We start from the raw sequence: 24,332 nt of genomic DNA, 5'->3' as shown, positions 1-24,332 counted from the left end.
AATGTGGTAGATTCATCAAAGGTAACATCTCTACTACAGATCACTTTCTTTGTGTCTAAACACCAAAGATGAAATTGCTTTACTCCAGAGGTGATTCCCATAAAGAGAGCTTTCTTTGCCTTCGAATCTAATTTTGACTCAGTTACATGGTAATATGCAGTGGATCCAAACACATGTAAGGAATCATAATCTGTAGCCAGTTTTCCAGACCATACCTCCATAGGAGTTTTCCTTTCTAATGCAGATGATGGCAAACCATTAACAAGATAGCCAGCGTATGTCACAGCCTCAACCCAAAATTGCTTGCCCAACCCAGCATTGGACAACATACATCGAACTTTCTCTAACAATGTCGATTCATATGCTCTGCCACTCCATTCTGCTATGGTGTATCCCTAACTGTGAAGTGTCAAACAATACCATACTCTTGGCACACATCGAAGAACAGATCACTTTTATATTCCCCTCTATTTTCCGTCCTAAGTCGCTTGATTTTCTTGGCAGTCTGGTTTTTGATCATAGTTTTCCATTTAAGAAAAACTCCAAGCACTTCATCTTTAGTTCTCATGGTATACACCCAAAATCTTCTGGAAAAGTCATCAACAAAAGTAACAAAGTAGTGTTTTCTTCCCAACGAAGGTGTTTTGAAAGGCCCCTACACATCTAAGTGAACATATTCCAAAATACCTTTTGTATTATGGATAGCAGTGCCAAATTTTACTCTCTTTTGCTTTCTCAGAACACAACACTCGCCAAATTTTAATTTGCAAGCCTTTGCACCTTTCAACAATCCTTGCTTTGCTAGAATTTGCAAGGATTTTTCACTGGCATGTCCCAACTTCATATGCCACGACTGCATTGAGTCCAATTCTTTGTTGCTGGAAGCTGCAGCTACTGCTCCAATAACTGTACTACCTTGGTAGTAATACAAGTTATTTTTTCTGATGCCTTTCAATATCACAAGTGCGACAGATGTCACTTTCAAAACCCCATCTCTCATAGTAACAACTGAACCTTTGGATTCCAAGGCTCTTAATGAGATGAGATTTTTCTTCAAACTGGGCATGTACTGAACATCAGTCAAAACTCTGGTTGATCCATCTTGATTCTTTAATTGGATTAAACCTATCCCAATAGTTTTACAGGCATTGTCATTTCCTATATAAACAACTCCTCCATTTAGTTCTACTAAATTAGAGAACCACTCCTGGTTAGGGGACATATGATAGGTACAACCTAAATCCAATATCCACTCATCTGAATGGAACGATGATGATGATGCAACCAGTGATAGTTCAGAGTCACTGGTATCATGCTTTGCAACACAAGCATCTGGAGCAGCTTTTCCCTTATTCTTCAGCTTTGGACAATTTTTCTTCCAGTGGCCTTTCTCATGATAAAAGGCACATTCATCTTTCTCGAGTCTAGATTTTGACTTTGATCTCCCTTTTTGAGCTTTTTTCTGAGTGTATGAACAGTCTTAGACTACTAAAGCTTCTGTGTTTCTGATTGAGTTTTTCTGTTTGTCCTTCTTTCTCTGTTCATAACTGTATAAGGCCGCACAGACTTCGCTTAGAGATATATTATTGTTGCCATGAAGTAGAGTAGTTTCTAGGAACTCAAACTCCTCAGGAAGTGACTCCAGCAGCATCAAAGCCAAATCTTTATCTTTGAATGTCTCATCCATATTCAGCAAATTAGTGACTAACTGATTAAATTTGGTGATGTGATCATTCACTGTGGTACCTAGGACGTAAGTGAAACGAAACAGTCTTTTCTTCAAGTGGAGCTTATTTTGACTGTTTTTCTTTAAAAAAATTTCTTCAAGTGTCACCCACAACTTATTTGCAGAAGTCTCATTTGAAAAGGCATACCTCCACTCTCGAGAAAGGCATGATCAAATTGTGCCACATGCCAACCGGTTGATTGCCTTCCAATCTTTATCTTGTACATTGTAATAGGCCTATTTCGCCCGGGCCCTTTAACAGAAAATAAACCAAAAATAAATTAAAATAAAAATAAAAGTCCAAACTTATTAACAATCCATTTACAGTCCAAATTTCAGAACCCATTAACCCAAATTGTAGTAGCCCAGTAACAAGCCCAATAACCCAAACTCCTTCAAAAACAGAAACCCTAGGGTTTCTTTTCTGCTTGTGCCACAACTGGTTTCCAGTGCAAACCAGCGCCGCACGTGCACCTCCGTTGTTCCACGTCACCCCACGAGTGGCCTGGCCTTGTCAGCAGCAGCACGGCTTCCACACCTGCAACAGATTAACAAACAAAAAGAGAAAGCAGTAATTGACAGCAGATTACAACAAATTACAGCAAGGAATTTGTATTTTCTTTTTATTTTATTTATTTATTTTTCGGCTATAAAACAGAATGAAAAGGATGTAAATGGGAATTTTTTTCCCAGAAATACACACGCATACTAAAATAAAGGTTAAAAGATGATTTTCTAATTCAAAGTTCTTGAGGCTTTTGATTTTCTTTTCGATTTATTCTTTTGGTCTTTTAGTTTTTTTCGCATTTAAAACAGAAAAAAAAACAAAAGAAAATAAAAACCTTACCATGCGAATAGGCCATAGATTTCTTCTCTTTGCTTCGTTGAAATCGAATCAAAAGAGATTCCAAGGATGAAAGGTTCCTCCAAGATTGAGAGCACCATTGTGCGGAGATGAACCGACAGTTAGAAGGGGGAAAAAGCTAGGGATTTGCTTCGGTTGTTTGAAGGAATTGGTAGATTTCCATTTAATTTCTTTTAGTTAACTAAAACGGTGCCGTGTAGAGGGAGGGAGATCCGCGCGCAAGCCCGATCCATAGGCTGGATCCGTGCCTTGTCGTTTCAGATGGTAAATTTGCACGCCAAGTCCTTCGTCTTTGCGCAGACTCTTCGTTGATCCTTATTTATGCTTTATTTCGTTTCAAATTTCACATAGATTTTGCATGTCTTTGCAATTTAGTCCACGCCTAAACGTTATGATTTGGGATCTAGAATATTTTCAATTTTGATCCCTAGACATTCGCGCATATCGCGCTTTAGTCATTATTTCAATTTCAATATTTTTTTATTTTATTAATTATCCCTCTAGTTTGATTTTTATTTCAATTGAGTTTTTATATTCCCATTTATATAATTCATTTTTTCATCTCTTATTTCTTTATACATTTTAAATTACTTTGATAAATTATTTTGTTTTTATTATTAAATTATTATTTTAAAATCACCTTTTATATGTCATATTGTTTTAAAATTTTGTGTAATACTTAATTTAAATTACCCTTATATAAATTAATATATATATAATTTATATTAAAATTAGTTTTATATTATAAACACTATTAATTCTATGTTATTATATATATAATTTCTTTTAAATATGTTTATTTGTATTTCCTTTTAAATTTATTATGTACATAATTTATTCTTTAAAAAACATATATTATTTTTTTTGTTAGTTAAGATTCTTTCATGTATATATAGTTTTATTGTATTGTTTGTTCTTCTTTCATGTATATTGTTTATTCTTTGTTATGGTATTATATCTTCATTATATATTGTTTTATTGATTTTTATTATTGTATGTATATTAACACCTTTAAGTATATAGGTTTTGTTTTTAAAATATTCTTGCATGCTATTAGCTCCAAATTTCTTCTTTCACAACATTTATTTTAATATTCATTTACATATTCTTAGTTTTATTTTTATATATGTACATCATTTCAAACCCAATCATGTGTTGTTCATTTCAGAATTTTCATATATTTAATAGTTTTCAAATTGTTTCCAAATTGTTTTGTATACTATGTGTTGCTTTAGTTTTCATATTATTTCATGTATTGTTGTTTTATATTGACTATTAGCCTTTTGCACTATTATTTGAATTTTTGTCCATCTATGTTCGAAACTTGTTATATTTCTTTCTAATTAGTTTCTTGGATGTAAGCTCATTGCTATTGTGTGTATGTTAATTTGTTCTTTTGTTTACTTGTATAATATTTCGTATAGTAATACATGTTTGTAACTTTGATTATTCTATATTATTGCATTGTGATTCAAATTTCAATATTTTGATTGATATTAGTTGTCTCGTTTTTATTTCAAGAAAAATTAAAGCGTTTTGAGCTAATTTCCAATTTTTCTTATTATTCAAAAATTCTGAAATAAGGCAATGTTCAATATTTGGGAGTTTAGGAAAATCGTGCCCTACCATGCTAGGTATGATTTTTCATTGAACTAAATATTTGGATATCATTTTATAATTTTAGCGTTTGAGCTTTTGAGAGTCAAAATCAATCGTATTTTTAAAGGTATAAAGGATCGTATCTAATCGTGCTGGATATGATGCTGCATATCTTTGAAACGAGAGAATTTTGATAGCTAACTTGAATTACTCAAACATTTTAAAAAGGACCATACTTTAAAAGATTTTTTTTTTAAATCTTTGATATAAGTATAGCATTGAATCAATTTGGTACCAATTTTTGGGCGTAATGAGGGTGCTAACCCTTCCTCATGCGTAACCGACTCCCGAACCCATTTTTTTTAAAATTTTACGTGAACCAAAATTATTTTAAGTGGAATAAAACGTTTTAATAGGTAACCCAATCACACCTAAACAAAGAGATTGGTGGAGACTCCACATTTGGTTTTAAAAAGTCGATTCCCATTTTTCTTTTCAAAAAAATGGTTTTGACATATATCATCTGGTTTCTTTTCATCAATGGCAATGTCTAGACCCTGCTAAAAAAGGGCATCTAGAACCTCACTTTGCCACATACCGAAATGGCTCTTGCCATCAAAGATCTCCACGGCCAATCTTGTACTTGCCATTGTCGATCTTATCCACATGGACAATGTTAAAGTTTCTAAACCGTCCGTTATCTCAATAATATTTCAATATACCTAAGAAAATCTTTTCTGATGTGGAAGATCAGTTTAAACTGCAACCACAGAGCATACTACGATTAACCTTCAGCTCTGATACCACTTGTTGCTCTAATAGGGTTGGAAGCGTGTAAATTATTGTACTAAAAAATCACACAGAGTTCAATTCTCAGGAAAGAGAGGTGGATCACAAGGATCCCTCAAGTACCAAGTCTTTCTTTAGTCAGATTATCCCTTCTATCGTAATTTAATAGCACAATTAAATACTACTATTATACCCTCAAATATTGAAAGAAAAATAGGACAAGAAAGAAAACAAGAGTTTTAACGAGGTTCGATAAATTATACCTACGTCCTCGGGCACTAACACTAGATGATAACTTCACTATCTCTAAAATATTACAAACAAATAGAACTCTTTAAGAATTCTCAAATGGGAGAAGAGAGAAAACTAAAAGAGAAAGAATGGTTGGGATTACATAGAAATGAGAAATGGGAAGGCCTATTTATAGTTGAAATTCAAGGATCAAACCATAAATAGTCCATTATCTCAAGGACCAAAAAATAAATTATCCCATGCCAAATTTTTCACATAAATTTTTGGTGCCAATTGCACTTCCTATTTTTGACATTTAAGTCAAATTTGATGGCTGCCATAAATGTTAACAATCTGCCATGCAATTTGATGCTGCAAAACCATGCAATTTTCAACAATTTACCATGCAATTGTCAACAACTATCACCCATTAAAACTCTAATAGGCTCTTCTATTAAACAACTCTCTAAACAAAAAACAACACCAACACAAAAAACCCCATATAACCACATATCCTTTAAGCACAAACAGCGTACCAACACACCTAAAGGAACACATCATCATTACTCAAAAAATCACCACCATGTCTTAAACATACCAGGCCTTTTCATTCAAGCAACCGCCAGAGCAAAAGCCATCTTGTTACAGTGCTTATCAGCTTTCGAGAAGGAGACCTTACCAACTCTGAACATCCTGATTTCAATATCCTTAAAGAAAGTATGCAGTAACTACGGTCTCAAACGTTTGTTCCCAACCCACCTAAACACCTCGAGAGATCCAACCTCAATTATTAGAAAGTTTTTACCTTTCCACCCTATTGCTAGAAACACATCCAAAGCAATTATAATCGGACCCACCTCAGCTGCAGTGGAATTTTTTTGCTGCAAATGGACCTGAAAATAATGCTTTTGCCACCCCATCTGGATCTCTTAGTACCCCTCTACACCCAACTTCATCCTCATTCTCCACACCGCATACATTAAATTTTACCTAACCAAAACTCCAAGGACACCAAAACCTGCCACTCAACCCATATTTTTTTATATCACTCCAGCTTCTAAACGGATAAACCTACCATGATCTCTTATCTATTCTTAATTCTTTTTGAGTGTCGAGTGTTGATTTTCATTTTCATAGTTAAAATGAGTTGGGAGAGAGTTTACTTAATTGCACAAAGGTCAACTTGCATTAAGTGTTCGAGGGATTAGGCTTAAATCACTTCTTTATACTATAAAGTTCATAGTGTATTCATCTCTAAGTAAGACCCCGCAGACATAGACAAGTTCTAAACGTAAATATTTTGATTGTGCTCTTTATTTTCCTTGTTCCATAGTATGTGCCAACTCAAAAAATACTATATTTATGTTTTTTAAGTGTCCCAAACTGTATTCCAGTGCAAGAAAGCACAATTGATTAAGAGACGACATTTTTTTAGATAGTATTCCAAGTGACAAAACAAATTTCCAAATTCAGTATCTCCAAGCCTATTTTCTATTATCATGCTTGGATTAAAACTCTTCCAAAAGATGTCGATTCCCTCGATATATATACATATGACTTGTGTGTTATGTTGGCACACATCAAACTACAAGTTGAATAACACACCTTGTAATTTGTTCTTGTAACCCCCTCCTGTCATTTAATCAAAACATAAGACTTGTCCTTCAGAATCTCGATGCGACGAGATACTACAATCCTCGAAAGAAAGGAAAAACATGGGCAATGGCAGGGAGTCTCTTGGTGAGCTAAGGAAATCAAGGTCTCATAAGAGATTTCTAGCCCATCAATTCCCTCTATATAGCAACAATAAACCTGGAAATTACAAATATCAATATACAATATGATAAAATTGATCTCGTATAGACTGAGCAGAGTCTAAATGTAGAAGAAAAACTTACTGTTACTAAATAGAATTTTATATTATGTGCATGAATGGTTGCTAACCACAAAGCCATTGTCTATGATTTTCCGGTACAAGTTTTACGAAAGGGTCAAACATTGGGCATCATCATCATCTGTAATAGTAACAAATTCACATTCCCATCCGTGTTTACACCTCAAAACCTTCTGCAAAAGTAATTTAATTTTTCATTAAAATGCTCACCATCATCAGCCTTATATTTTCACATATGTGTGTTTAATATATCATTGTTCATCTATAAATAAAGAAACATTTTATCAGCCTTTCTTGAATCGACTGTCAATAAGAAAGTTGGCTGAAATTATTAAATTTATTTAACTTTAATGCATGCAAGCACCTACGTTTTGAAATTATTAAATCCCATGTTTCGTCCTCATTAATATTTTGAATTTTGCTCGCTCTCTTTTGGAAAATGTAGCAAATTTCACAACTTTTTTCCTTTAAACAAATGAATTAGTAAAGAACTAACTGAAACGTGAGAACATTTTTTACCAATCTCACTTGCACTTTGTTGGAAATTGGCAGCAACAATGCATGAGACAAATTTGCTAAGAAACTATAAGAAACCGAAGCAAAACAATAGAGGAGAGTTTGCACAAGTAGATAACTGAAAATCTCATGTGATTTCATTGATAATTTGAAAATATATGTAAGTTACATTATACTTGGGCAGTTACCTAATGATGTAGTTGCTCCCACTAATATAAAGCAATTACAATCTTTCAATTACAAGCAAAAGTAAGCTGACATATCAGCTATTACATCAAGTACTAATAAAAAATCTAATCCTACTAACTTTGTGAACAAATTACAAAGCAACTAAACAAAGTTACATAGGAACAAAATGAGCAAAATAAACTAAACTAGCTGCTGTACTTGGTTCAGCTCCAATGTTGGTCTACTTGGTGAGCTGCTACTATTTTTGCTGCTGGTCACATGTTGCATTGCAGGCCAATGCTCAACACTCCTCCTTGGACTGTATGCAATATACATCCTTCTTAGAACTTCAAATCTTGCAGTACCGAGTGGCTTAGTCAAAATATCAGCCAATTGATTCTCTGAACTGCAATGAACAAGGCTGACTTCTTTTGATTGTTGTGCTTCTCGAACAAAATGGAATTTGATTTTGAAATGTTTGGTTTTACCATGAAAAATTAGATTTTTGGCTATAGCAGCTGCTCATTGGTTGTCGACCATGATCTCAGTGGCTTCACTTTATTTTTCATTCAAATCAAATAACAACTTTCTAAGCCAAATGACTTGATTCATAGCTGCTGCAGCAACAATATATTCTACTTCAGCTATGGATTGAGCAATTGTTTGTTGCTTCTTTGAGCTCCAACAGAAAACTTCCAAGCCAAGGGTAAAGAAGTAACCCGAGGTGCTCTTTATGTCATCAACAGAGCCAGCCCAATGACTATCAGAATATCCAGCCAGCTTAAGCTCATTTTCCTTCTTAAATATTACTCCATAGTTCAAAGTCCCTTTGATGTATCTGAGGGTTCTTTTAGCGGGCTTAAAATGAATCACATCACAGTAGTGCATGAATCTCGATAGGAGACTAACACCAAACATAACATCAGGCCTAGTTGCTGTTAAGTAAAACAAGCAACCTACTAGGCTTCAATATTCTTTATCATCAATCCTTTCTTGATTCCCATTACTAGACAGCTTCTCCTCTTGTGGCACTAGTGTGCTGATTGATTTACAATTAGACAAACTGAATCTGTTGAGAATCTTCAAAGCAAAGGCATGTTGGCTGATGAAGATTCCTTGATCAGATTGGTTCACTTCCATACCAAGGAAGTATGTCATGATTCCCAAGTCTGTCATGTCAAACACCTCTTGCATTTGCACTTTAAATTCACTAATCAGTTCATTTTTGCTTCCAGTCATAAGTAGATCATCCACATAGAGTGACATAATCAATAAAGTCTCACTTCTTGACCTCTTCACATAAGTGTAGCTTCACTAACACTTTTCTCAAACCCAAACCTAGATAGGTATGTGTCAACTTTGTCATACCAGACTCTTGGTGCTTGCTTTAGGCCATACAGGGCCTTTTTTAGCTTTTAAACCTTGTCCTCTTCTCCTAGGACTTTAAACCCATCAGGTTGCTCAATGAAAATCTCCTCCTTAAGAAAGCCATTAAGAAATGCTAACTTGACATCCAATTGGTGAACCCTCCATTGTTTATGAGTAGCTAAGGCAAACAGTAGCTTGATTGTGTCAAGCCTTGCTACTGATGCAAAAGTCTCCATAAAATCGATCACATACTGCTAACTGTAGCTTTTCGCCACAAGCCTTGCTTTGTGCTTGTTCAGTGAGCCATCAGCATTATACTTGGCTCTAAACACCCACTTGACACATATGACTTTCTTATAATCTGGTCTATCCACTAATTCCCAAGTGTTATTCTTATGGATCATTTCTAATTCAACTTTCATGGCCTTCTTCTAATGTTTGTCCCTGACAGCTTCTTTAAAATCTAAAGGTTCACCTATTGCAATATCACATCTTTGGTAGATGTCAACAATAGTTCTGGTGCCTCTCACAGGAGCATCATCAAAGTCTTCATTGATAAGCACATTTTCAACTGGTTCCAGGTTGTTTTCAAGTTGTTGTTCTTCAATTAGCCTTGCATCTGCTCTATTTTAGCTTCAAACCTTCTTTTCATCATCAAATCTTACATCCCTACTCACTAAAATCTTCTTTATGAAGGATCAAATACCTTGTAGCCCTTTTAGTACTGCTGTAGCCAACAAAAATCCTGGAACAGCCCTTTTTTCAAGCTTGGTTCTCTTCTCAACTGGAATGTGGGCATAACAGACACAGCCAAACACTTTCAGGTGTGAGGCAGTTGACTTGAGTCCATGCCAGGCTTCAAAAGGAGTCTTTTCCTTCACAACATGTGTTGGCAGCTTGTTGAACAGGTACACTGAGGTATTGACAGCCTCAGCCTAAAATTTGTTTGGTAGCTTGCTCTGAAATAGCAAACATTTGGCCATATTCAGCACTGTTCTGTTCTTTCTCTCACATACTCCATTTTGCTGAGGAGTATAAACATTTGTGAGCTGATGGTGAATTCTATATTGTTCACACAATTTCTGAAATCTCTCAGATAAGTATTCGCTGCCATTATCAGTTTTCAAGGCTTTGATCTTGCAACCTAACTGGTTTTCAGCTGGTGCCTTGAATTTATTAAAGGCTTCAAACACTTCAGACTTTTGCTTCAAGAAATAAATCCAACAAAACCTGGTCAAGTCATCTATGAACAGCACAAAATATTTATTGTCATTTAAGGAAGAAGTCTTCATTGGTCCACAGAAATTAGAATGGACCAGCTCAAGCTTGTCTCGAGCCTTCTATGCCTTATTGACTGGAAAAGACATTCTAGTTTGCTTACCAAGCTGGCAAACCTTACAAACAGTGTCTCTAACCTCAACTTTTAACAAGTCATTAACTAAATTCAGCTTGTTCAGCAGGTCAAGCGATCTAAAATTGATATGGCCTAGTCTTCTATGCCAAAGACCAGCATTATCAGCAAGGCTGGTATAGGCCTTCTTCTTAAGCTGATTTACATCAAGCATAAAATACCTATTTTTCATTGCTACTGCGACCAAATCCTGACCATGTGTGTCTTGACAATACAAGTGCCATTCTTAAAAGCTAGTGAATACCCTTTTTCTACTAGTTGTCCAACACTAAGTAAATCCTGATCTATGTCAGGCACAAAAAGCACATCAGAAATTACTTTGTTACCTGAACAAGGGTTGATCAACACATTGCCTCTGCCTTTGGCTTCAATCATGCTCCTATTGCCAATTCTAATTTTAGAGGCAAAGGTTCTATCAAAGTCCTTGAACAGCTTTTCATCAGTTGCCATATGATGTGTGCAGCCACTATCCACTAACCAGTTGCATCTGGCCTTGTTTGAAGTTGCAAAACATAAAGCAGTGAAGACATGCTCTTCTTGAGCTTGAAGATCTTCAGTAGCCTGAGCTTGAATTTGCTGTTGAGCTGGTGAATTTCCTTTGTTCTTGCACACTTTCTCTATATGGCCAAACTGTTTAAAACCTCTACACTGAATCTCTGGCTTATACTAATAGTATTTCTCCAAATGTGTGGTCTTTTTGCAGTGAATGCATGGTGGAAACCTCTTAATGCCTGCATCCCTCATTGGTTTTTCCCTTTTATCTAGCCAAGGTTTCTTTCCTTTCTGGCTTGAACTTGAGTCTTCTTTGGCCTTTGCTTGGAAAGCTCCTTTAGGATGGTCTTCGTACCTATTTGCCCTCCTTTGCTCAAGTGCATACAAGGAGTTTATCAGCTCAAACAGTGAGATACCTGAAAAGTCTCTCGAGTCCTCAAATGATGAAATCTTTGACTCGAACTTCTCAAGAAAAGTGGTGATGACCTTTTCAACAACTCTGCTTTCACTGAAGTCTTCTATAAGGAGCCTTATGTTGTTGACAGTGGCCATTATCCTGCCTGAATATTGCTTGATGGTCTCTGACTCTCTCATCTTCAAATTCTCAAAATCTCTCTTGAGATTTATCAATTGTTGCTACCTTGTTTTATCTGAACCCATAAACTCCTCCTTCAGCTTCTCCCAAGCTTGCTTAGGTGAGTCACAAGCCACTATCCGAGTGAAGATCACATCAAATACTCTATTCTGCAAGCAAGCCAATACTTTCTTCATTATGCTGCCTTATTTGAGCAATCGTGGGATTAGCCTTCAATAGAGGTGGTTCAGCATCATTCTCAACCACATTCCAAAAATCTTGTGCTTGAAGGTATGTTTCCATCTTGACTACCCAAATGTGGTAGTTCTCACCAGCAAACACAGGTGGTAGGGGAGGTGTGAAACTCATTATGCTAAAACAAACTAATTAGCTTCGATTTCTATCTTCTAGAGCTTTTGTTTTCACAATAAAACAACCAACAACAGAGGCCCTCAAAGATGACAGGCTCTGATTACCATTTGTTGGAACATTGGCAGCAACAATGCATGAGACAAACTTAAATTTGCTCAGAAACTATAAAAAACCAAAGCAAAACAAGAGAGGAGAGTTTGCACAAGTAGATAACTGAAAAACTCATGTGATTTCATTGATAATTTGAAAATATATGTAAGTTACATTGTAATTGGACAATTACCTAATGATGTAACTACTCCCACTAATACAAAACAATTGCAATCTTTGAATTACAAGCAAAAGTAAGCTGACATATCAGCTATTACATCAAGTACTAATCAAAAAATCTAATCCTACTAACTTTGTGAACAAATTACAAAGCAACTAAACAAAGTTACATAGGAACAAAATGAGCAAAATAAACTAAACTAGCTATTGTACTCGGTTCAGCTCTAATGTTGGTCTGCTTGGTGAGCTGCTGCTATTTCTGCTGGTGGTCACATGTTGCATTGCAGGCCAATGCTCAACACACTTGAATTGGAACACATGTTTGTTTGAAGCAATCAAAGTCTTTTGGATATAGTCGACAAATAAGCAAAACACTGCTTTAAATGAGATAAAAAATGATCATGACTCAAGTTGAGTGTAGGTAGAATCTCACCTTCATTCTTAGATATTCTAGCAAGTTCATTATATTTAAAAAAAAAAACAGTCATTTTTAGTTTCATTGAAAGATAACATATCCACCATCATCCTTATGACTAAGGGAACTCCACCACACCTTTCCAAATATGTTTTCCTATTTCCATAAAGGCTGAATTTGTTGAGTCTGCAAATCTTTGCTCAAATGCTATCTTGTTGAATAAAGATCAAGCATCATCATCAGATAAGCCATTTTGAACAGGAGACATTAATCTATTTTTATATTGTATAAATATAATTATTTATGTATAAATTAAAACATAAATATTAAAACATAAATATTGATATATACATACATTACCCGTAGAGTCTAAAGATGTCACCACCCACTAAGTAATAATTAAATAAAAATTACTAATTTTATATTGAAAACTTAGTTAAGGGACGGTCTTTCTTAATAAATTTCCTGCAGCTTCAATTGTATTTTTCTTGATGATAATGAATAGCAGCACAATGATGCTATGAATAAAGAACAACAAGTTGGGCAGCATTTTCAATTGAATTTATTGTATTATATTTAATTATAAGTTTTTTATACAAATACTTAAAATATTTTATAGTTTCTCCCCGGCCATTAAATAAAAAGATAAATGCGCTTCAACATGTTCAAATTTATATCCTCTTAAATTTAAATAAGTAATAATGTTGATACCAACCAAATTAAGACTTATTCAATTTTAATCACAAATTTTCTCTCTCCATAGATAGTTTAGAAAAGAAGATATACCATACTCTTATTAATAAGTATTAATATTGTTGATGAAGATGAGCGTGTTAATATTTGTTATTAATGGTAGTAGTATTTTAATTATTTTATTATACATTTATTTGTTTATTGTATGAGGGGTGATGATTTTTATTTGCTTATTATTGGAAATTTTGTCTCATTCTTTTGTTCCATGTTGGAAGAATAGTTTGAATAACAGGTTTGGAGTAGTAAAAAATGACACGATTGACTTTTTAATTACGTGGTTGTAATTGATTTAATCTTGTTGAGCAATAAAAAGGAATTTTGTACTAAAATTATGAAATGATGGTCATCATCTTTATGAAATAATTAAAGATTCGTATCCTTATCCAAGCATTACTTCTTAAAGTGTATTCGGAGCTGCTTTCAAAATTAGATAAGATTATTTACATTATTGTTATCTTCTTTTTCTCATGCATTTTTGGATAGTTTTTTTTTCATATATTTTTTACTAATCATTTTCTCATGTTTTCAATATTTTAAAATTTTATTAGGATTTTTTTTAGGGTTTTAAGTAGAAAAATAAAAGATTTTTTGGGTATTAAGTAGAAAATAAAATGTCTTTGAGTTCGTCTCCACTCACTGCGTACGTTCATTTACATTATATGAGCTCTTTCCTATCAAGTGGGAGTAAAATATCTATGCCTTTATGATGTCCCTTTAAGTAAACATAAGGAAGTATATTCCATCGAGTTAAACATGTTTCTTATCATCCTACAATGGGTGATGTTTTGAGGATCTTCTATCGATTAATGTGGGTCTGTGAAATAAATCTTGGATATGGAGAGATATTATCCGACCTTTGTTACGGTAAAACAACCTTAATGACTTGTTTGCGTCGAGTTTTCAATTTTAGGTTGAGGACAGAAATCGAAATGGGTTGAGAACTCATATCTTATTATTGAAACTGATTGTAGAAACCTCGTCAAACAGCTTCATCGTCTGTGTAGCAAAAATTTCATCTTAAATAAAACAGTTTAAAGAACAATGAAAATAAAATTTCTAAAGTTAATGGAACATAAAGAAAACATTCGATTACTGCAATGAAGGGAAAAAAGTGTTTGATTAGGGCAAGAGGAAGAGTGAAATAGTGATTCTGACTAAATGAAAAGGCAGGTGTTAATACATTTAGAGTCTAATAGTAATTTTATAGATAATATAATCAAATAAAAAGTAATGCTGATTGGTGGGAAATGGTCCCACCATGTCTCAATGGAGACAAAGTTGGGTTGATTATAATTGAATTACATTCAATAATTCACACTTGGGGTGCCCTGCAAGCTTCATAGACCTCTCCACATCAATGTCCATTGGGTACCTTTAATGATTTTTTAGAATTAAATTATTAGAAAGGTTTTCGAGAACGTTGTTAGATAGAGAGAGTTGCATAGTAGTTGTTGGTGGGAACTTTAGAATTGAACGCCGATGTGGAGGATCGGATATTGTGGATTCACGATAATGGGTGTTATTGATTTTCCGTTTGATAGAATTCAGAAATTGAAGGTTTCACCAAAAGTGCGTAATTTTATGTGGATGTTGGCGATTAATCATGTACCAACTAAAGATTTTTTGAGTAGGCAGGGGATACAGCTGGATCCGTTATCTAGTGACTATCCATGGTGTGATAAGAGTTGCAGAAAATATTAGTCATTTGTTTTTTCAATGTCCTTATTAATAGTTTTTGGTCTCGTATTTTTAATTGGTGGAGTTTTGATTGGAAGAATGTGGTGAATTTAGATGAGCTAGTTACTTTGTGCTGGAACATACCCCTGATAGGTCTGCAAAAAAGCTTATGGTTAGTGGCGATTGCGGCGTCTTGTTGGACTGTGTGGATATCTCGAAATGGTAAAGTGTTTGAAAAGTTGGTTACAACTCTTTACACTTTATTGTTTCATTCTAAAATGAGAGCATTAATGTGAGCAAGAGTTGTCCATAATGAATGTAACTTCTCAGAAAGTGATTGGTGGAGTTGGTTGGTGAAATGTTGTGTGGGTGGAAGATTAATGAGGAATTGAGACTTAGTCTGGGATCCTCCTCCCATGTTTAGGATAAAATTCAATGTGGCAGGGGTTGTTATGAATGAGAAAGCGACTTGTGGAGGAGTGTTGATGGATGATAAGGAGGTGGTTTCGACTTTATTTTCTAGTAGATATGTAGCGGGGGGCTTGGAAATGGCGGTTCTAAGGGCAATTAAAGAGGCTGCAAAGATGGTTATAGAGTTGATTCGAAACGAGCAAGTCCCTTTAATCATAGAATGCGATTCAATTAATGTTTCAGATTGGTTGAAATATAGACGTCTTCAGCCGTGGTCGTTTAGGAATTTGTTCGCCAATATTGAAGGAAGTTTAAGGCGAATGGTTGAGGTTCGGGTTGAAGTTACAAATTGAGGTAAGAATGGAATGGTGGAAGCCTTGGCTAAAGCAGGTTTGTCGAGGAATACCTTGTTTAGAGCACATTGGTAAACTAGTTTGGGGTTTGCTACTTTTCTAGTTATTTGTGCTCTATTTTTGTATAGTTTGGCTACTTTTGATTCCTTTCCCAAATTGGTATGGGTTGAGTGATCCCAAAGCCTTTTCTTGTACTCAATTAACTGAGCAAAAAAATAAAAACAAAAAGGCAAAAGAGCCTCTACTTCAATGAAAAAATTAGACTTTGCAAATTTTGAAAAGAAATCTATAAAATTTATGTCAATCTTAAAAAAAAAAAGTGTATACACAAGATAATTTCCTCACAGTGCAATGTTGTGGATGGATTAGCTCATGATGATTGCAGGTTTCTTTTTAGCCTATTCCATTTAACTCATGCTGGCAAAAAAACCATTTAGCCTATTCCACTGAAATATTGAAGAAGAAACACCATTTTTGGTGCTTTAAGGGTTCGGCCAACATAGTTTATGCATATTGGTGTTTTGAGATCAAGATAAACCACAATCGGACTTGAATCGAGGAAAAGCTAAAGCTTCAAATTAGTTCGACTTTTCTTCTATGCCCTAGTTATTGAGGTAAGTTCATATGAACTACGATCGTTTTAATGTTAGTCAAATTAACTATTTATTATGTTATTTAAGTATAATTTAATTTGAATATAAATTTATCAATACTATGATGAATTGTCAGATAACAAGTCCCAATTGAATCTTAAGAATTCTTAGGATACAAATAACATGTCATTAGGGATTTCATGTTTCAGGTGCTGGTCTTGAATGTCCTACCAATGCCTGAGGTCCTGCATTTATTGCGAATTCTCCACAGCTTTTGTGAACAGCATCATATAGCTTACATTCCGACCCACAGCTCGTGTGAGCATTGATGTAAAGGAAATATTACGGTTATTTATAAAGGCACACTATGTGTGAGCTATCCCGAGTATTCGATGTAATTCTAAATGGTTCAACAGGTAAGAAAAGGGAAATGAAATGGTAAGTATGCAAAAGGAATAATCATGATCTTATGGCAACATTGATAATTTAAATATTATGTATATATATGGTAAACTACATATCTTATGGTTGATTTCATATGTATCATGAACAAGTATACTAACTTGTTAATTTGATGAAGTTGTATAGGCTTTTACTAAGCTTATAGCATTGGTAATGGTTTATACTTAATACATGAATTGTATTATTGAAAGTAGTAAGTTATGTTTAAAGTTTTACGAGCTTACTAAGCACTCGTTCCTTACGTAGTTACTTTCCTTTGTTTTATAGATTATCAAAAACTCGATTGATTGGAAACTCATCGGAGACCTATCATACTATCGAACAACTAATAAGCAAAGCAATGCTTCAAATGAGATGGGAGATGGTCATACTTCAACTTAAGTGTAAGTAGAATTTTACGTTTGTTTTGAGATATTCTAACAAGTTCATTATCTTTGAAAGAATGCCACTCTTTTAAAGTTTCTTTGTAAGATAATGTCCTTATGACTAAGGGAACCCCACCAGACCTTTCCAAAATCTATTTCCCTATTTCCACAAAGGCATAATTTGTTGAGTAAATAATAATAATGCATACATCAGCTATAAGTTTGTAATTTTTTTTATTTAATTCTCATTTATTAATATAATTCTTATTTTCTTTTGATAAGCCATAAAAGTAACATATTTTTAATCACATTCTTGGTGCATTTTTGGATGATTTATTATGTAAATTAGTGAATATGATCCTCCTAGTCCTTTAAATTCATGTTTCTATACTTAAGTGAACATAAGGAAGTGAAAGGAGCGAAAAACAAGCAAATATTTGACAAAAATAGCAATTTTCAGGATCCACACGGCTTGGGCACACCCCCGTGTGAACCACATGGGCTGGCCATACGCCTATGTGTCAGCCTATATCGATTTGCACCCTGCTTCCATTTTACGCGAAAAAACCCAATTTTTAGGGTTTCTAAGCATTCTAAAGTCTATAAATAACAATTAGAAGAAAACAGAATGGGTCATTCAGAGAAGATTAAAGAAAAGACTCGTAGAACACCATCGGAGCCAACTAAAAAGCGGATCTCCTTCAAGATTGAAGATCTCCTTTTAACTTCTTTTGAAGTTTAATTGAATTTCTTTATGTATTGTGGCTTTTCTGACTTTGAGATGTTTTCATTCAGGATTATGAACTAATCCCTTAGATACCTAGGGGAGATGAAACCTATGATGAATCTTATTATTTAATTTTTGTTTTACGCGATAAATACTTGATTCTTGTTCTCTATTATGTATGTTTATTTCATGTTTTAATATTTTTTGGATATTAATTCATGTTTAATGTGTTTATTTCAGTCGAGCAAAAGTCCCTGTTTAGGAGTAGATCTAGTATAATTGAGTGGAGTTGCATGTAATCCTAGAAATAGGACAATATAAATCTACCGGATTAGAGTCAAATCTAATAGGGGAATCCATAGAATGAGTTAATGTGACAATAGGGGTTTTAATTAGAAAGAGATTTCAACTAATTAACCTAGAGTCAGTTGTTCTTACTCTCGAAAGAGATATTAACATAATTTAGGGATTTCTACGAATTAAGACATAAGTGAATAAATCGTTTAATTCAGATCCATAATAATAGGTGAAGTCTAGGTGGATTTTTTCCTGGGTATTGTCTATCTCATTGGTTATCTTCGATTATTTTCCTATTTCATTCTCTGTTGCGTTCTTAGTTAGATTAGATTGGTAAATTTAGATTAAAAACAATTACTCCAATTTGTCGGCTAAATAATAGAAAATGATATTTACTAGTACTTTCAGTCTTCGTGGATACGATATTCCCTACTCACCCTAACTATACTATTGTTCGGTAAGTGCGCTTACCTCAGTCGTTTTTATAGTTAGTTTAGTGACCATCATCTTTATTTGATGGAAATTCATGATATGAATCTTACGGTAGGTTTACAGTAATTATTTCTCTATAGCATGTTGTTATAAGTGTATAACAAAAATGAGGTTTTGCTAATTTTTTAATTAAGTTAGGATCCAATTAATGAGTGATATTGGAAAAAAAATGAAGGCAGGAAGTAAAACTTTTAGATTCACAATTTAATAAAAGGATTTTATATGCATGCCTAGTAGAACTATGATGATATATAAACAACAATACAACGGTTACTAACGGTCCATATAACGTTAGAAATAGCCTTATTCATATTATAATAATGTTAAGATAAAATTTAATTTCTAATAATCTCACCGTAATTGTCACCAAAAAGTCAAACTCATAATATATATTAAGTAAATAAAATAAAACTATAGACATGATAATAATTGTTACCAAAAAGTCAATGTGAAGTTAAATTACCAAAGCTGAAGCACATGATGGGAATGGTTTCAATGCATCGGCTCTTTATTTTTAGTAGACAACTTGTGCTTCTTTATTCATTGCATCATGTGAAACAGATATTGAATTAATTGAAAACTGCCCAAATTTTATAAATAAAGACCAATATAATGACATTTTTATTTAATTATTTCTCAAGGCGTGGGTGGTGACATCTATAAAATACCATACACTCTACATGTAAGTACTGCACTTCCAATCATTTCACTCTTCCTATTGCAATCATCAAACACTTTTTACCTTGATTTCAGTTTTAACCAGCAATGGCCGAAGCAATTGCATTCGACCTGGCCGTAGAGCTCATTACTAAATTGACCTCCTTTGCTGCCTCTCAAATTGGACTGTGGTGGAATGTCAAAGATGACCTCGATGACCTCAAAACCACTGTCTCCACCATCAAAGCTGTGCTCCTTGATGCAGAGGAGCGATCCGTCACCAGCCATCTTATCAAAGATTGGCTTGAAAAGCTGAAGGATGCACTTTATGATGCGGACGACTTGTTGGATGATTTCTCTATCCAAGTTTTGCGGAAAGATCTGATGAGTGGGAACAAGTTGACCAAAGAGGTACGCCTTTTCTTTTCAAGCTCAAACCAATTTGCTTACGGTCTAAAAATAGGTCATAAAATTAAGGCCATTAAGACCAGGATAACTTCCATCGGAAGTGAGGCCAAGATGTTCAACTTGTTAGAGCGTGACCGCCCCGAGGAAACCTCTTTCATGACTAAAAGGAGACAGCAAACACACTCTTTTGTGCGTAAAGATGAAATAATTGGGAGGGAAGATGATAAAGCAACTCTTCTAAAACTCATGTTAGAGTTTGAAAGTGAAGAGAATGTTTTTATAATTCCAATTGTGGGGTTTGGAGGGTTAGGAAAGACTGCATTGGCGCAGTTTATCTATAACCATGAAACGGTCAAAGATCATTTTGAATTGAGGATGTGGGTGTGTGTTTCTGATGTCTTTGATGTGAAAATAATTGTAGAAAACATTATCAAATCTGTGACTGGCTTAGCACCTGATCCAAATCTCGCAATGGATCAATTGCAAAAACAACTTCGAGAAAAAATTGATGGGAAAAAATATTTACTTGTTTTAGATGACATTTGGAATGAGGAGGGGGAACAATGGTTTAGCCTAAAGAAGTTATTGATGGGTGGGGATAAAGGAAGTAGGATAATAGTAACTAGTCGATCTTTGAGGGTAGCAAAGATTACTAGTAGATGCCAGCCTCATGTTCTGAAAGGCTTGTCCGATGATGATGCTTGGTCTTTGTTCAAACAAATAGCATTTGAGCAAAGATCTGCAGACTCAACAAATTTAGCCTTTGTGGAAATAGGAAAGCAGATTTTGGAAAGGTGTGGGGGAGTTCCCTTAGTCATAAGGACGATAGCTGGTACGTTATCTTTCAAAGAAACTGAGAATGAGTGGCGTTCTTTTAAAAATAATCAACTTGATAAAATATCCCTAAAAGAAGGTGAAATTTTATCTACACTTAAGTTGAGTTATGATAATCTCCAATCCCATTTGAAACATTGTTTTGCTTATTGTCGACTATATCCAAAAGATCATGAAATTGAAGTACGAACACTTGTTCAGTTTTGGATTGCACAAGGTTTCGTAAAGCAATCAAATCCAAGTCAATCTCTTGAAGAGATTGGGTTGGAATATTTTAAAGATTTAGTGGAAAGAAACTTTTTTCAAGAGGTAAAAGAATATGAAGGCTGGCTTATAATGTGTAAAATGCATGACTTAATGCATGATCTAGCTGAATTAGTAGCAGGGATGGAGAGTAGTATTGTAGATTCAAAATCAAGTGCAAGTGAGATTGGTGAAAAATGTCGTCACGTATTAATTAATCCTTTATTAATTCCTTTGCTTAAGGGAAAGAAGTTGCGAACCTTACTACAATTTCAAAACTATAGATATCAAAATCAGAGCGATACAATTTGGGATCTCATAATTTCAAATTGTAGATGCTTGCGGATACTAAAATTGGATGATTCAAATCTTAATATAATTCCACGCTCCATTCATAAATTAAAACATTTAAGGTACCTTGATCTTTCTCGAAATTCCTATATTAAATTCCTCCCAAAGAGTATTTGCAAGATACCATATTTGCAAGCTCTAAAACTTGATTGGTGTGTTGGGCTCGAAGAACTGCCGAAGAAGATTGAAAAATTGGTGAATCTTACCCATATCGAGTGTTGTGGTTGTAGTGGCTTAACTCATATGCCACGTGGAATTGGGAAGCTAACTACCCTTGAAACATTAAGCATGTTTGTAGTGGATAAAGATGGTTCTCATGGTGGTGCAGATCTAAGTGAATTGAGTGGGCTTAACAATTTAAGGGGAGAGTTAACAATAAAAAATTTGGGATTCGTGAAAAATGCAAAAGAGAAGTTTAGGGCTGCGAATTTGAAAGAGAAGCAACATTTGAGATTATTGGTTTTAGAATGGAGTAGCGATAACGAAGATGATGACAAGTCTCTTGAAGACCTGCAGCCCCATCCTAATCTGAAGATGTTGAAGGTGGATGGGTGGAAGGGCGACGCCAAGTTTCCAAGTTGGCTTTCTTCGCTTACAAATCTCGTCCTTATTTCCATAAATAGTTCCAGTAAATTCCAACATCTCCCGTCCTTTGCTCAATTTCCTTGTCTTCAAGAGCTGGTGATTTCTAATTTAACTGAGCTCGAGTACATGGAGGATAATGGCCCACATGGAAGTCAAGGAAAAGTAGAATCATTCTTCCCATCGCTTACGTATCTTGAGCTCAACAACTGCCCAAACTTGAAGAGTTGGTGGAGGAAAAGACCAGTTTATGATGATTCCAACGAGGGCGATACAAAAGTTGTAGGAGCATCAACCATGGCATTTCCTTGTCTTTCCTACTTATGTATTGAAGATTGCCCTTTGACTTCAATGCCGTTGTATCCATCACTTGACAAGGAGCTAAACTTAGTGAATACCAGTTCAAGGCCATTAAAGCAGACCCTTGAGATGAACATCACCAGTATGTCACCATCAACTTCAACCCCTTCTCTTCCTCTCTCCAAATTGAAATCTTTCCATGTAGAGAATATCGAGGAACTGGACGCTCACAAGCTAGATGAGTACTTGCAACATTTCACCAGCCTCAAAACTTTAACAATAAGAGATTGCAAGGAGCTTGATTTAGAGGGCATGCAATGGGAAGCCCTGAAGAATCTGTCTCATTTGGAGATTGATAATATTCCACAGCTGGTGTCTCTCCCCCTTGGGCTTCAACATCTTTTCCAATTGAAAACATTAGAAATTAAGAACTGCAATGGATTGAGGTCACTCTTTCCTGTGTTCCAACATCTCACTTTCCTAGAAGAGTTTTCAATATGGAACTGCAAGGAGCTGGAGTTATCTGCAATTGACATCCAAATATTCCAAAATTATACAAGCCTACGCTCTCTATGGCTGCTAAATATTCCAAAGTGTCGGCAACTTCCGGAGTGGCTTCAATTTCTAACCAATCTGCGAACGCTTTATCTCATGGATTTGCCCAATTTGACATCACTTCCAGACGAGATGCGTTGCCTAACCGGTTTAAAAGAATTATACATACGAGAAATTCCCCAATTGAAGGAGAGATGTAGGAAGGACATTGGTGCCGATTGGTATAAGATTGCTCACATTACTTCAGGTTCGTCCTTCTTATCTTTCATTTTAGTGTCATTCAAGTTGGATAGAGTTAATTTCCTTACTGAAATATTATTACAAATTTGAAATTCATTTGCTCCTATCAGTACAGATTCTTCATTTATCATATTTCATAATATTTTGCTAATTTGTGCAGTATTCTTTTTGTGACTGTTTGAGTGAAAGGCATTTGACAATTTCAAGAAATAACATGCCGGAAAAGAGGAGGTAATTTATCTAATTGCTTTACACTTTTAAATAAAAATAATCTCATAATTAATGCTTATTTGGTGACTGTTTGACCCTTTGTTAAACTTGCAATCAGATAGCATAGACAATGGACTTGAGGTTGGCCACCATTTGTGCACAGAATATGAAGTCCTGCCCTGTGAAAGTAAGTGTTTCTACATAAATAAAAAGTGTCGATAGGAATAGTAATAATGCGGCTGATTTGTTGTGTAATATTGCTAATAGCAATTTGCTATTAATAAAAAGTGTAATATGTGCTTTAATATGGATTACCCAGTGGAAATCCATGATGTAATCATTCATGATGCAATAAATTGAGGTAGACCTTACGGTCATTTTCTACCCAAAAAAAAAAAAAGTGTTTCTACATATCTTTATAGTGACCACTATTATTGAGTGTTTGAGTGTTGATTTCCACTTACAATAGCTAGAGTTGAGAGACAATTTATTTAATTGTACATCATGTGTGTTTGAGGGGTTATGCTTAAATTATTTCTTTAAACTATAAAATTTATAGTGAATTCATTTATGGGAAAGCATGGCAAATATAGAACGAGCTCCGAACTGTATAAATATTTTGATTGTGTTCTTTATTAATTTTTCTTTACTTTTACTTGTTATGTAATATGTGTCAACTCATAAAAAAATACATTTTTACTTTTAGTGTTCTAACACATGATTACATAAATGATTATCATACATTTTGGATACATTAAGTCAATTACCATTTAATAAAAGCACTTCACTCTAGGGTCAGCAACAAATCCTTAAATCAATTAAATTAAATTGAATCAAACTAAAATAAAATGATTAGTTTTTTAATTAATTTATTCTTTCGATTTCAATTTCGATATTTTAGAATAATTAATTTTTAGTTATTAAATCAAAACCCATTTACATATCTAAATCCAAAAATAAAATATATATACCCAATACCCATATAAAAATTCAACCCATCTCAATTAGAAAACCCATTTACATATCTAAGGAATATTGGATTTAATATTATTAAAATTAAAATAAAATGAAAGAGCAATAGTATGTACACTGCATTTATATTTGGGGTTAATTTTCAATTAATAAACACATG

At 34.3% G+C, this 24,332-nt stretch overlaps 2 protein-coding genes across 2 annotated transcripts; one reads left to right on the top strand and one right to left on the bottom strand.

The window, feature by feature from the left end:
• Nucleotides 1-10,741: 10,741 nt before the first annotated feature.
• On the bottom strand, nucleotides 10,742-11,611 carry LOC108472265 (uncharacterized). Its single transcript, XM_017773768.1, has 2 exons — nucleotides 11,299-11,611; nucleotides 10,742-11,184 (listed from the first exon to the last, which is right to left on the bottom strand). Exons 1-2 carry the CDS (start codon nucleotides 11,609-11,611, stop codon nucleotides 10,742-10,744), a joined length of 756 nt encoding a protein of 251 aa, XP_017629257.1.
• A 7,878-nt stretch (nucleotides 11,612-19,489) lies between these two features.
• LOC108472266 (disease resistance protein RGA2-like) lies at nucleotides 19,490-23,577 on the top strand. The gene is made up of 3 exons (XM_017773770.2): nucleotides 19,490-22,997; nucleotides 23,151-23,221; nucleotides 23,319-23,577. The coding sequence occupies exons 1-2, from the start codon at nucleotides 19,586-19,588 to the stop codon at nucleotides 23,162-23,164; spliced, it is 3,426 nt and encodes a 1,141-aa protein (XP_017629259.1). The 5' UTR covers nucleotides 19,490-19,585; the 3' UTR covers nucleotides 23,165-23,221; nucleotides 23,319-23,577.
• The last annotated feature ends 755 nt before the right edge of the window (nucleotides 23,578-24,332 follow it).

This window comes from Gossypium arboreum, chromosome 11 (genome assembly GCF_025698485.1).
Source record: "Gossypium arboreum isolate Shixiya-1 chromosome 11, ASM2569848v2, whole genome shotgun sequence".
Lineage (NCBI taxonomy): Eukaryota > Viridiplantae > Streptophyta > Magnoliopsida > Malvales > Malvaceae > Gossypium > Gossypium arboreum.
Note: the sequence above shows the minus strand (reverse complement) of the source record. Positions and strands in the feature narration are given on the sequence as shown.